Source organism: Anser brachyrhynchus (genome assembly GCF_964034855.1).
Source record: "Anser brachyrhynchus genome assembly, chromosome: 12".
Classification (NCBI taxonomy): domain Eukaryota; kingdom Metazoa; phylum Chordata; class Aves; order Anseriformes; family Anatidae; genus Anser; species Anser brachyrhynchus.
The window spans coordinates 8,108,042-8,123,466 of record NC_137707.1 but is presented as its reverse complement, the minus strand read 5'-3'; the positions used below and the strand labels follow the sequence as shown (position 1 = coordinate 8,123,466).

Here is a 15,425-nt window from a genome sequence, read left to right as displayed (position 1 = left end):
TCTGTTCTCATTCGTTTTTCTTTGGTCAGAAAAATCTCAATTTCAGGGGGACAGCAATATGCTTATTTCAGAGGTTAAAATATTTTCTTAAACTATTTTCTCCAACCTGTTCTTTTCAGAGTGTGTTATTACCTATTTACATAAGCTTTTAAAATAATTTTCAGTTGATTTTAAGTAGTTGGGGAGATTCCTTAGTTTGTGCTTTGTAATAGTTTGATTTTAAGAGCACATCTGAGTCTTGAGATTTCTACAATATAAGGTGTTTTTTTTTTTTTTTATGGATATAATATCCTGAATTGTTCAAGTCATTAGTGAACAGAAGCCGGTGGGTTAAACAAAGCCAAACCAATAAAGACATTATCCCATCTTCTGCTGGCATTTAGAATAGAATTAGCTACTCTAAAATGCTGTGATGATCTATTTGTTGAGAATGCTGCATAATTAAAACACCACATGATATAGATGGAAAAGAGCAAAAAGTGAAATTTGCTCCCATAGGGAGAAATCCATGGTTTATTCCTGAAAGTGGCTTAAAACATTCTTGTAATTCTTGTCTGTGTTTATCACTCTCTTTTTAAAAAAATAAAAAAATAAAAAATCATCCATATTTCTGATTTTTTTTCCCTAAGGTTTGAGTACTACAGACACTTTCAAACTCTGCTGTAGTTGGTGGCCACAGAAAAACTCCACATCTTGCCGAGATGCTCTTAGTCCTTCCTGACTTTAAAGTAGCAACTCCCTCAATCATAGTTCATGGCAATCCTTCTTCCCAAAACTTCAAGGTGTACAGAATGTCACGAGCAAAGTGCTCTCCTTTTCCATGAAGCTGGGCTATGTTTTGTCCTCTGTCACCCTCATGGTTTCTTATCCAGTGCAATTGAAAAACAACCTTCTTTTCAGAACTCAGTAGATTTGCACTTACCTAGTTCCTCCTCATGTCTTTTCTACTTTTATTCTTCCTCCAACCTGTCCATTTTGTCCGCTGCCAAAGGATTTTGCACAGCTGGGGTATCTCCTTCATTCTGTGCCTTTCTTTAGCAAGTATTTTTTTTGCCATATGACCTACCATTATTTATTTATTTGTTTATTTATTTCATCAGACTTTGAATGCAGCCCACTCCATAAAATATTAAGCCTCCCTACAATAATTCGCTATAGCATATTATGGAGCGAATGCTACCAAACGTGGATGCTACCCGATAAACTGTATTTTCTGGGCATAGATGTGGTTCTGTGCCATTTTAGAGACAGTGCTGCCTGTAAGTTCCTTTTACATGTTTAATCTCCAAACAAATATATTCTTTGACAGTTCAGTGCTTCAAAGGGAACATTCTTGAAGCAAATCTAATTATGTAGATTTTGGTTGTGCATTTTGTCTCCTTATACACTGTTACAGAGTGTAGATGGTACTTTTCATAGTTCTATGTAATTTGTATGAACAGGTAATTAGAAAAATACGTTTCTGCACTAACAGAAATAGTATACACACAAGCAGAATTTAATGGCTGTTTTCAAGTACAACTTTACAGCACACTTCTCATCCCTAAAGAATTGCTAAGCATAATATTGATACTTAAATAATGTTTTTCAAGTCAGTGGGTGGAAAGGCAGTGACTAGAAGCATGCAATTCTAATGGAATGGAAACATACATCAGCAAAATAAAACTGAAAATTGATATTAATTAAATACAAACAAAACACAAATCAATTTCTAAATAGAAGCCTGAATATAGAGTCCGTGCATTCATTCTGTTAGTTAAAAAGATCTCATGTTAAAGTTTCTGAAATACTGAGAAAGTTTAGTAAGACTGAATTTACAGAGAGAGGTAATATCTTTTATTAGGCTGCTAGGTTTTTCCAGGAGAAACAGCTTCTAGGCATAAAGACACTTCTTCAGAATTTTAAGTGTTGCAGTACAACTGCACAGTCTTCAAAGGCGCATACTCATTGCTGTTCTGCATGAATATGTATTAATAAATGTGTTCTCATTGTATTTGCTGTAATAAATGAAGTAATCAGGGATGAGACAAATAGGAGGTTTAATGTGAATTCTTTTATAAAGCATGGTAGTTTTCTGCAGTGACAAGTAAAGGACAGGAGAGTATCTTTTGCTTTTATTCTTGAACTTCTTACAACAGGTTTTAACAAGATGCACTTTTTATGTCACTTTTCACCATTAGATTGAGTAGGACCAAGTTCAAACTTAAAATAAGCAGCTCTACTGGAGTTCACACACCTGTTAAAAAAAAAAAAGTATATGAATACTTATATCCTGAGTGATTTCAGAATATAGGAAGATTCTTGTTTCCCTTTTTAGTCTGTATTAACATTGCATTGTAGTTTGGCACGTAGTATCCTACATTCCATATTGTTTTTATCTGTACAGGAAGAACTCTGCATGTGCATTTTGAGAAACCTACGAAGTAACCTTTTTCCTGTTGATGTGACCTACTTGGAATGAGTTTGATTTTGTTTGCAGCAATACAATGTAGAAAGGTAGATTTACAAATACCCTTTTGTACTTCTCTTTCTTTGCTTCGTCCTCGGAAACAGGTACATGCTTTCCAAAGCTATTCGATCTACTTTAGAAGACTCCATATACTGTATATTGCTGTCAGCAGTTTGCAGACCTCCCAGTGGCTGACAACCTCATTCAACTGTAGAGTGATATGTCTTGTGACACTGCATGCTGTCCTTGTGGACTTGATTAGTTAGATAGAACTTTTACTTGATATACACTGCTGCATTTTCTCAGTCTCCTCTGCATGCATTTACAGCACCATGGCAGATGATGCAACTGTTCTTTTGCTGGAGACAGCCACTGAATTCTCAATGAAATAGGTAATATAGTTAAGAAGCATTAAGAAATTAGATTTTGAGTATGCTATTTTAGCTCCTGTTTTATAGTAAATGTGATTTTTTTTGTTTTTGTTTTGATTGCTTTTTTTTTTTGTGTGTGTGTGTGTGTTTTAAATGGGATAGGACACAGTTTCATAGACATTTTCAAGCAAAAACCGTGGATAGTTAATGAATTAATGGCTGTCATTTGTAAGTACAGTGCAAAGAGAGAACATAAAAGAAGATGAAGGTGACAAAAGTCCTTGTCTCATATTCCCTGACTTAACACTAAATGAACCAGCAATTGAGTCCAGCCACAGAAGAACACATCAGTCAGATTGGTGCTGTTTCCGTGGTATCACAGCTCCTGGAGTACTCCCCAGTTTCTCCCAGACCTTCCCCAGACGTTTTTAATTTACCTATTTCCAGTCTCCAAGTAATATTTTTGCACATTTTGCATGCCGTCTGTGATGAGATTCATGAAATGACCAGGGAAGACCTGCAGCTCTGTCATGCACAGCCACAAAGTCACATCTGTGGCTTGTGGTCGGCAGCAGGGCTGTGTTAGCTCTTGGGAAGTTGCTCTGAAATCCCTGGACAGGGATGGAAACAAACCCCACCGAGTTAGTGAGACTCAGACAGAATGTGTCCAGGTCAGCTCTTTCCTGTGGTGGAGTCTCCTGTAATTTTTAATCCGTGACCAGGGAGCTCGTCTTCCTTCCTTCTGACTTGCATGACGTGTCTTTTCACTCCGTTAAATGGAGATTTCTGTATGGTTTGTAGAATCAAGGAGCTAGGCAACTCCTGCTATTCAGAGCAATGAAGATTTTTCCCTTGATATATGGTGCTTAGGTCCAGGCCTTTAGAGGAGAAATAATTTTCCTGTAGGAGGAGCAGTAGAGAGGCATGATGTTTTTACAGTTACATGCTTCAGGCTGTGCTACTGTAAAAACCAAACCTGGAAATGCAGAGAGCACTTATAAATAGCTTCAAGCTGTATGTTCTACATTATACATGTTTTATGCAATCTTTGCTTTCATTGCCAACATACATTATATCTCTTAACAAGGAAATGGTAGAATCTTACTTTTAAAAAATTTTAAATAGTTCTGTTGAAGTCCAAGGGATACATATATGCAAAGCAAACAAGGTTTTAATTAAACAAATTCTTTCCATATGTTTTGCTTTTTTATTCCTGCAGTGAGCTTGTCTGCCTGAAAATACTGTAGTGCTCAGTGATACAAAACAGAAATATATACACCTAAGGATCTCATTACTTTAGGCATGAATTACATGCTGTTTCCCTGAATGGAAGAAATCATGGTGAAATATAGGTGTAGTAAAGCCCTAGCATAGGTTTCATAGGGTATTATATGGTCCTATGTTAATGCAGTGTTAATGCAAAGTTTTCACACTCAGATCCTCCACTTTTCCTTCTGTTCTAATATACGCTTGTATATTTGCTAGCTATGATTTAAATATATGCCATAAAGTATTCAATATCTGAAATGTTGCAAAGTCAACATTGCTTTCTGAGCCCTAGATTTTTGTTGTTTTGCAACCATAATTACACACTAATTTTCCTACTTACAGTTAATAAAATCCCAGAAGCTGAAATGTATCATTTATTTTTTCACTGTATTCTTTATGGAAAACACTAATTCCCTGTGCCTCTTTTGTGCTTCTGAAGGAGATGGGATGGCTGTATACTTCATAGAACACTCCTGTTTACATGGGCTAAATCAGCTTAGTCAGCAGGAGTATAAGTAGCTCTGAGAAAAGCTCTTCTTAATTAAATATTGCTGCAAAGCCAATAAATGTAGTATACAACATTTTATGTAAGCCTGATGAAAGTAGTGTTTTCGAAACAAATACTCCTGAGTCTGCATAAATTCCATTAGTTTCTTTTTAACTAGGGACAGGCTCCAAGAAATATCTTCTTAAAATGTAATAAATTTAAAGAAGGATGAACAGTGTGAATCTCAAATCTCATTTCAGTATGTTTCTGGGAGTATCACCGACTAAGGTTGAACACTTTCATGTTCCTCCATCTCCAATCTTAGGGCAATATATAAACACAATTTGAGTTACAACTTAGAACACTTGCTTGTCAGCTAATACAGCTGGATTGGTAATAACTTCAAAGAGATATTTCATCAGATGCCTCCTGTATTTCTACTTAATGCTTTTAGAGCAGTAATGTAAGAAAGTGGCAAATACCACTATGAGCCACTAAAATGGAAAACGCTTTAAGGAATGTCTGACAACACCAGCTTGCTTATGAATCCTGCAGAATAAAGGGTCAATCTGCAAAACACCAGGCACCTTCTGAGCCATCTGTATTTTCATTTTTTCTTTACTAAAGTGGGAACGCCTCTGTGATGTGATTTGCATCTTGAATTTTAGACTTCATAGACAATAAGTATAGAATAACTTTGAGTTTTTTCTTAAAAAAAAAAGAGAGAGATGATTTATTTACAGTGGATGTAATTACAACATCTGCTTAGGCATTTAGATCTCCTAATGTTACTTTAACATTATTAACACTTAGGTTTCCTTGTCATATTTTTCTAATGCTGCGAAAATTTCTAATGTTGCGAAAAAAGCAGGTAACACTGAAAATCATTTTTGTTTGTGCAGAATTAGAACCTTGTGTACTTTTGCTCAATATATTGATCTAAATGTTTTATCTTTCTCTCAATGAATTGAAATGTTTTCCAAGTATACATGCAAAATGCTGATGTGACAGTATAAAAAATTAAGTAGAGCCTTCCACATGATATTCTGCAGATGTCCTATGATTGTTTGGGCTTTCCAGCATTGTTTTTTAAAATGGTTTTCAATTTCTACCTGTAGGGCCCACCTCTGGTGCTGTCAGGATGCTTCAGTTCCAGTTGTCAATTTAACTACCAATTAGTGCCAATTGTGATGATGTTTTTTTGCTAAAAGTGCATCCTTTCTGAACTTGACAAACATATTTCCTGTATGCACTGAAAAGCTATCAGATAATAGTGACTTCCCCAAAGCGACAGGACACGTTGCCTTTTGACCAGTAAAGTGAATAGTTGTATTTATTATTATTATCAGGTCCTGATATGTTGTTCCTCAATATGTCAATGCTTCTTGTAATGAAAACCTTAAAAATAATTTTGCATTAAGTGAGAAACGTTTTGGGACTAACTCCTTTAGTGTCCATAGGCTTCCAGACAGATCTCTGGAACTGCAGTGGGTAGCACCTCATGAGCTGAATTACGTGAGAAAGGTTTATCTTTTAGCTGGTGGACATGTATACATATTTTGTATGTAATAAATATACATTTGCAGTAATCACAAGAAAAAATAGTTGTATGTGACAATACTAGGAAAGAGTTTGCATAAATTTTTTTTATTGAAAATTCTGTTTTAAAAGTTTTTGATTGCTGTAGTAAAGGGAGAGAAGAGAAAGAAGGGAATAGCACACATGCAGACAACCAAGGACTTCCCAACTGAGGGGCCTTTGTTTGTCTGTGGTGGATTTTTTGGACAAAGCAGGGGATGCTGATGCTGTGCAGCTTAATCTGGATGTGAAGTACTAAGCTTCATTACAGAAAAAAAATGTTGCAATACATACTTTAGGCAGTGCTTAAAGGTAACTATTGTTTAAAAGCAATGCGTGGCATGTGGCATTGAAAATAAATGTAGACCATTTTCCTAAAGAAATTCAAGCAAATATGTATGTATCTGAATAGCCTCTTGGCGATCCCTGAGGAGCACCTGTAGCGACATAGAGTAGTGTAAAACTTTCCCTTCTCCTGAGGACTCTCTATTAGTGTAAAGATTCCACTTCCATAATTTCTTTCAAAGCCTTTATTTTACAGCAGTCATGCCAGCAGCTAAGGAAAAGCAAGCGTAGCTCTCCCTGGAGACTCTGCCTCTCCTGAATTAACCGGAGGAATCATTAGGAGCAACATAAGAAATCCCTTTTCTTGTTTCAGGGTCTGAGCTCAATAACTGTTACGCACCCAGCCCCTGGTGAATAGAAGCAAAGCCGAGGGTTTGTGTTTCAACTTCACGTGCTGTGCATTGCCCTGAGATCGCCTCAATGAGAGGGAATGTAGTGAAATAAAAACCTGACTCAGAGACAATCACTGGAGGCAAGGAGCCTGGTTTTAGGTAGAACCAGCAAAAGAGATGTCTTAGCGGTTCAGAGTGCCCTACTCATCTGCCGGTTTAAATCCAGAAACCACCTTATCTAATTTTCTTCTCCCTTATTGAGAGAATGACTTACATAGAATAGGGGTATTGTTACCAAGTGAGGAAAGGTAAATTTTAGTGTGTGCAGAACTGGTGGTGGGCATCCAGACGTGAAGAGCACAGCAGATTATGGAGGCTTTCTGGGGAGGGAGTGAAGGGAATTGAACCAAACCATAGCTCTTTTGTCACATTGTTTTCTAAGGTCATCAAGCTGCAAGTATCATTAAGAGCCATGAGATGTTATACGCAGAACCTAAGAAATCAGAAAACTGAATGAAAACTCATTTTTTGAATAATTTGAGATGATCTACAACATGATCATGCAATGTGATCCTGTATGTTAAAGCATGATGCAAAAGGCCTAGAATCTGCTACTACTCAACTCAAATAACTTAATGAAAATCTACCATATTATAACAGCATAAATTTTCTAGATATAATTACCAACATATTTGCTCTTCACTGTTTACTTACTTCTTTTAAAGCATCCGTTTTGTAGTCAACCTGTTCTCTAATTATTATGCAGTCTAAAACATTTAAAGTAGACCACTGGCACACTGCAATTCCTATTGTCGTCTTGTCATGCAGACAAGAAAATATGATGTCCAGAGGCAAAATGTTTGTGCTTCTTCCTTCATGCAAAATCACCTGAAACAAGACTTAATGCCAATACAATATTTCAAATTATTAATTTATTTCTGCTAATTAATGGGTCTTGATTATTTTGCTGGATAATCCCACATACTTGCTAGAATACTTGATATACTGAGAGCAGGTGCTGATCTAAATATACAAGGATTTTTACTTCTTATCGAGTTTTCATACAAATGAACAACAATTTAATCCAAAAACTTATAAAGTATATATCAGGATTTTACCTGTCAGGAAAAAGAAATATAGACAGAATTGAAATGTAAGCCATGCCTATTTTTTAGAGAATCTCAATGTGGACTTGGTTCTCGAGTGAATTTTTAAAACCTTGTACATGCCCTCAAAGAACTCAAAGGGGCATTTTTATAAAGTGAACTACAGCAAATGGGGAGTGGTTCACTGTAACGGGCAATGTGAAAGCTGTTAATGCTGCCACTAGTATTAAGAAGCCTTAGCTAAAATTTTGCACCATTTTCTTGGGCAGGAGCCAATTCCTGCCTCAAAGCTGTCAGTGTGTGAATAGGATATGCAGCCTGTAACTGAGGAGGAAAACATACTGGCAGAGAGGTGTGGGCAGAGAGGCAATTTTGAATGTCTACAGTTGTGCCTCAAGTCCAAGGCAATGCTGTGGGGTGAGCTTTCTGGTCCTCTGCAACTTCCTGAGATGCTGCTGTCTGCTACCAACCAGCACCAGTATTACAGGGTGTACAGAGCAAATATTACTGGGAAGGCTGAGAAACCATGTAATTGCTTGTCAAGTGCATGGCACGGTCTGTAAGAGATGCATAGTATGCAATTTGTTAAAAAATCAAATGGGATATTTAAATTTACGTTTGCTACTATATATTGTACATAAAGTTCACCAATACTGTGGAATTGTCTTAAAAATAAAGACTAAAACTCAAAAGTATTAGGCAGAATTAGGCTGCTTCTTCTATGTAGAAGGCAATAAAACCAATCATCTGATTAAGTAATCATTTTGTAATCGAACTAAATTGTGCCTCTCTGGAAGACCACCAATAAGCACCACTAAATTACCAATAAGCAAGGGAATGCTAGGAATTGACCAATACATATGTATAAATGAATACTGGGAATTATAAGGAAAAGTTTTGTGAATAAATGTTTCTATCTAAATCAAATGCATGATGTACAAACACTGTAATAGACGATTCTCTGTGGGACAAATTCTGACAGATAGTAAAGGAAAACTTTAGTCAGGCTGGAGACCCACTTTAAGGTTCACTGGAGTGCTTTGAATGTGTTACTGAAATTTATGCATTTCATATTGTAAAGTGGAAAAATAATAATACAGTTGAGTCGGTATTTACTCCAGCATCTCATATGCAGGAGATGCAATATATTACAGTACATTTGTAAATTCTGCAAATTGCAGAAAGATTAGAAAGCATAATAGATACTTTCTCCACTCTAAAGCAAGCAAATGTGGCTTTATTTTTTTGAAAGACTTTTTCCAAGATAGTGTCTTTGTGAGAGACATCCCTTTAGCTGAGGCAGGTTGGCAGTGTGGAAGAATACAAATCCTGATTCCTCTGATGCTCCACGTTGTATGTAGGGGCTCTGCAAAGCTCCGTAACATAGGAGGATCTAGGCTGGTGTGGGACCAATAACCAACCTCAGGAGTCTATTTTATTGGTAACCTTCCCACTGTAATAACCTTGATAGAGTCTTCAGAAACTCATGTGTTTCATTGTCCCCGTGTGACCCTATCAAAAGAAATCTCTCAGGATCGTTGGTTTGGAAATTCTTAGGGAAACCAAAATCCAGTAACAGTTAAACCTTAATTTATTCTTTTCTCAGCCACTTACTTTCTAAGTCTCTTGTACTTTTTATGCTTTTTGATACATTATATTATGGAGCTTGAATTTCTGCTTTGTGAAGCTGTATGTTTTACAGTACTGCTTTGAATTGATAAAAATATCTGGGGGAGGTTCCAGCCTTCCAGATAGTTTGTGTTGTTTCAGATCTAATGGGCCAAATCCATTCCAGATGTGGTTGGGAAAGTCACTAGGCGTTAGGTTTGTCTTCACACACTTTTACTGCAAAGCCACATAGAGTTGAAAGCCTTACGGAGTGTCAGGCAGAGGCGAGGAGTTGGAAAAAAAAAGCAAGGATGAAAGGATGATTGCAGTGAGATGAACACTGGTGTACATATGTTGTGCATATGCACAGGTTGGTATGTGCCTCTAAGAGAATATTAAGAAGATCCCTCCTAAAAGGCGGGAACCACAATAATCAGTGAATAATTAGTGAAACTTTCTCTTTCCTGAATTAAGTAAGCAAAGGAGCTTAAGAAAGCCATAGCACTCACACAGCTTCCCATCCATGTAGTTTGACCCCTGTAATTTTCATGCCCTTTGGCATGCTTTTAGAAATGCTGTTAACCTTTTCTGTAGTGACTGTACCTTCACACTTGATGCAGCAGTACTGGAAGCTGAAACAGCAAAAGAAATGCACCCAAGATAATTTTGCACGGTGTACCACATTCTGCTGTGCATCAGGAAAAGAGCTGCCACTACTTGGAATCTTTTTTTAAAACTTCCCTATTGATCATAACTGTGATGAAATACTGCATGTGGGAGCTCAAATATTCTTTGCTAGTGCTTCTCATAAATAATTATCATTTATTTCATAATAGAATCAAAAAGCGGAAAGGAGACATATTTTAGTTTCTAGAAGTCAGCATGTTTTATCATTATACACCTTACCTACCTAACATTAAAATGGATTCTTTCAGAAGCGCAGTTTGCTCATTAGGAATGTGTGAAATGGAGTAATTTAAATGAGGAAGCATCCTACATATTTCTAAATCTCTATTATTTTCAATTGACTCTTAACATGAAACATTTCTTATTAGGCTTGTTTTGAAAGGCATAAAGTTTTTTGGATGTCAAATAAAAGCTGATATGGGTTCATTTGTAGGAATTAATGATGGGCCATGTAAGCAGGAAAGGTATTCTTGTGTATAATGTGTCACACCAAAATTGTGGAGAGGTTTGTCCTTGGTACTGTTCTGGCCTTTTATTACAAAGAGCAGGAGGAACAGTCAATAACCACTTATTAATGTTTTTCTCTCTCCTTTGTTGTAGCTTTAGGTACATCAGGCTCTCAGTAATTATCTCATTCATAATCCTCTATCACAAGTAATATTTTCTGCATCTTGAGAAGCATAATTGGAAAATATTTTCTTTGAATGTACACTGTTTCTATTCTCTCTTTAATATAACTTTACCCAAGAGTATCTTGCCTAGGAAAAATGAGCAAGCATAATTTTATACAGGTAATCGAATCTCTCAAATGTTGGCATATTTTCCTTTATTTCCATGGGACCAAAAGTTAACCTTCAAACAGACCTAGGCATTAAAAGAATTTTACCACACAATTAGAACTCAAATAAGCTTGTACACGGCAGCTTGAACAGAAGTGCTATTTTGAGTTGTTAGTGCTGTATTTCTCCTACAGGGTATTCTACTCGATTAATACAGAACTGCAGGGGAATATATATATTAGTCTAAGCATTTGCACATGTGTCTCTGTATGTGTGCATATATATAGAACTGTCTAACATAATCAACACTGGCTTATAGCAGGAGCTTACTCCCGTTTTTAATAATTCTTTATTTTTTTCCCCACTTAGGACTCAAAACCACATCTTGGTACAGATTTTTATCTTATTAGCAAGAGCAAAATAAATGTATAGGGGGAAAAAAGGAAAGAAATCAAAGAAATCTGGACGTCTTTAGGATCGTCTTGGTTGCAACACACTGTAGAACAGTTAATTTATTCTAAACCTTCTGACATAAATCATGCTGAAGTGGGAGACAATGAAAGCCATACAGAACAGCAGATACAAAGCTAAGGACTGTTTTCAGGGAAAGCAGATCCGTTAAAGGGATGCTTTCAAGGCTAGCATACGGTAGACCTACAAGGGAACCTCCCAGACTCTTCTTGTTGTGGAGCTGAACGTTCTCACTTCTATTTTCACTCATTTTGTACCAAGGACTCTCATGAATACATAACCCAGGGAAAGATGATACTGAAAGATGATATGACTCTCCAGCTGTAAACAATTTACCGGGATTCTGGTGGTGTTTAACCCAGCAAAGTAGCTGCCATTTTCACAATGCTTGTTTTAAAGGAGCTGCTAGATTTCATGGTGAAGATACATAAATATATACATTTTTTTCTGTTCTAGCCAAGGTTTGGCTTGACATCAGTTACATCAGTTAAATGCAATATTATGCTTGTGTTGGCCATTAAAATATTCAGTAATAGGATATTCATGGTCATGGGATATTCAGCAATTTGCTTTTTAAAGCTGGTGCAAGTATGATTGGAGGAAAAAGAACAAAAAAGCCTCAGTACAAAAGTTTTTTAACTTAGCATTTTTAACTTGATTCAGGAGCAGTAGAGATGAGGTAACTCAACTAATAGTTTTGATAATCTGTTGAATTTATTTGTTGTTAGATCAAACTCAGATCACCTGTCTCTGCCTGGAATTTGAGCTCAGGCAGAAAGTATCTCTAACGCAGAGTCGGTACGGATCCTTTCCTGCATTGGACTCGTAGCTTAGGCCAGTACTCCTCCTCCATGAGAGAGAGGACCTTCATTCAAGGGTTCTAGGGAGGCCGAGGTGGGTCTGTTCTTGAAGCTCTTCCCCTTGCATAAAAAATTAAGCATCAGTGAAAAAATAAAAAACAGGGATCAAGAGAAATAGTATAACCAAGAGGAAGGGAATTAGGAGAGGTAAAAGCTACCGTTTGCTGTTCTGGTCTTGGGGGGAGTGGATTTTCAAATACCTGCCTAATGCTGTGAGTAAAAAGTGGGATGAGGAAATTGTCAGCGTGTTTCCTGTGTTGTCTGAAAGTCAGCTGCAGGATTCTGTCAGTTGGGCCCTGTGTGAGGGGGTGGCTATTTTTACATCCGAGTGATGTGGAAGGCTGAAATCCAGGAAAACTGAGGGCTGTCAGCTTTTGTGCAAACCTGGGAAAAGATACGTAGTTGTTTCAAGGCTAGAGATACAGCTTAGATACCATTTCCTAAAGCTGCTGGTAGATTTCTAAGCCTCTTTGTGAATCTAAGAAGCCATCCACTAATGTTCATATTAATGCTGGATAATAAACCTGAAATGGACCTGGTAGGTAATTGACCTGAGAGCTGCTTAAGATATAAAATTTTCTAATCCTCTGCTGGCACTTCTTTGTAGGTGAGATGACCTCTGACATTCCTTACTTTTCTCTCCGTGTTCCTTAAACCACACTTCAGTCTATTTTGTGTATAGTTGCTTTTAATATTATTCAGTTTTTCAATTGCTCTTGCCAAACTTATACTTTGAGCATGCCTGTAAACCAGGCCCTGCAGGTAAAAGAGAACATATTTGTACATTTTGTCAAGTCTTAGAGCTTGATAATGCATTCGGTTTTAAAAATACATTTTAAAAATAATGGAAAAACAACCTTAGAGTACACCTCTAAATGCCACAGCAGTAAAGTCAGAGGTGTGGTGTGCTCTCTGTGATTTGTCAGAACATATGCCATGCCATCTTTCTAAAGAGCTTCTCCACTAACTTGTACAGGCATAATGTATCATTTGCTGTTGTAGAAATGGTACTATACATCTCTTCTAGTTCTGTTGTGCTTCCCTCTTGCTAAAATGAACTTTCACAAACTTCGAATCGATATATTTGACATTTCTAATGTGGTAGAACACTACCCCACCCCACCCCCTTCTGCACATTTTATTCATTATTCACTGGGTCATCTTCAAAAGGTTCATGGACTTAATGGCTGTACTTCTAGAAGAGTAGGCAGCCTTTGCTCATGCTTATTTTTCTCTCTCTTTATATTCCTTTATGCTGATAAGGAATCTGAACTTTGAGAGATGCAAAAAAAAATAAAAAATAATCCTTCTCTTTACTATTTGCTTTAGCATTTTCCTAGTTTCTATGCTGACTTCATGTTCAATAGTATTTTCAATAGCACTGGTTAGGCAGTGGGAGGAAAGATTGTGGAAATTAGGGCGACTTCAAAGAATTTAATTTTCATTGTTTACTGAAATTTAGTTTTTAACGGAATTGTCCGGCTACTCAGTGCTACTTAAGATACTAAGCAACCTCACAAGTTTATGAGACTTTTAATGTTGGAAGTAGGAAATTCTGAAAGTTAGTTTCTTTCTAAACTTAAGATGATATTATTTGAGATGAAAAGAAGCTACGTGCTATTTTATTTATTTTGCTTGTAAAGGTACATTGTTCTTGAAATGCTTTTTGAGTTCAGTGAAGCATTTGCATTATAACACATTTTAATACAAAGTACTTTTACATAGCTATGCAGGTTTTTAGCAGGGAACTTGCTGCTTCTCTATTTCTCCTAGTATTTATCTTAATTCATTACATTGAGCTTATGTAGCATAAAAATGTGATGCAGTTCACTGAAAAAGTGGGAATATATACTCAGAAATACACAGTTGTATGTACCCTGAGATGCGAGTGTCACTCTCAGTATCTATATTGGCTTTTCAAGCAGCAATAAAGCAAACTCAGGAGTAATAACTGAACACTTGTGGCTGACAAACACAGCCAGAATATATTCTGATTCTGAACTGCAGAATGGACGCCATAGGAGGCTGGCCCATTTCTGATGAGAACAGTTTTTTTAACAGTGTGACTTTATGAATCTATTCAGTGCAAATGAGAGTTTATTATGCTGAGAGTCTAAAAATGATGCTTCATTTATTAAATTAATATAAAAATTGTATTCAGATGCTGCTAGAGAGTTTTATTAGACCTTCCTGTCAGAGCTGAGGCTGAAAACATTCACTTTGGTTATGGAAGGCAGTAATGAACAGAGGACAAACTGCCAAAAAATTCCAATTCTTTGCTTGATTTGAAATGAATGTATATTTGGAACAGAACCTGTCACAGTTTTCCAATCTTTGTACTAGAAAATATAATACTTTCCCCTTTTGAAAATACTCAGATCATTTAGTAAAAGCTTTCCATAATTATTTTGCCTGAGAAAAAGGCTTTTATGCTTTTAATATAATTTCTCCACAGCATGGGTCAGCTACGTCTAATTGTTGCAACACTGGAAGCAACGGCATCTACTGCAGTAGAATCTGAAGTAACTTCAAATTTACACTAACACAATAGAAATCATAACACAGAATTCAGGGAAATTTGATACATAGTCACACATAATTCTAAGGTTTATTGCCAGATTTTGACATACAGTTTGCCAGCTGTCCTATGCACTGCCCAGGTCATTCAAACTGTATGCCTTGAGCAAGCAAAGTGTGTTAAAAGCTGTGGAAAGTGCCATATTAGCAGCAAGTCAACCAGCTGCATGCACTGGACTATAAATCTGGATAAAAACTAACAAAAAAATTAATGATTTGATTTCTTTTGTTCTAAAAATATGGCTTAGATCTAATCTATGCATCTGCAAGTTAGGGCTAAAGCAACAATTTCATACTATCTGCAAAATATAATTGAAATTCTGTTTAGGCTTTAAAAGTTCCCTTAGAGACAGAAAAGTCCATTACAAGTTTCTCTGTAGCTCAAAAAGGAGCCGTCATTCATCGAGCACCCTAAAGCCTTTGTAGCACGTATTCTTCCTACTCTTGAAAGAGCCTTGGTCAGAGTAGGTTGCTCATTCTTGTGTCGTAGACAAAAATGGAAAGCA

General features: G+C 36.6%; 1 protein-coding gene across 11 annotated transcripts in view; it reads left to right on the top strand.

The window, feature by feature from the left end:
• CDH8 (cadherin 8) overlaps positions 1 to 15,425 on the top strand; it is a 360,605-nt gene that overhangs the window by 226,962 nt on the left and 118,218 nt on the right. The window contains exon 2 of one of the 11 annotated variants that reach the window (XM_080552800.1): positions 2,387 to 2,496. The exons of the other annotated variants lie outside the window; for them this stretch is intronic. Coding sequence (XP_080408926.1) covers positions 2,458 to 2,496 — 39 coding nt within the window. The 5' untranslated portion in view covers positions 2,387 to 2,457. The remainder of the gene's footprint in view (positions 1 to 2,386; positions 2,497 to 15,425) is intronic. 11 annotated transcript variants of the gene reach the window in all.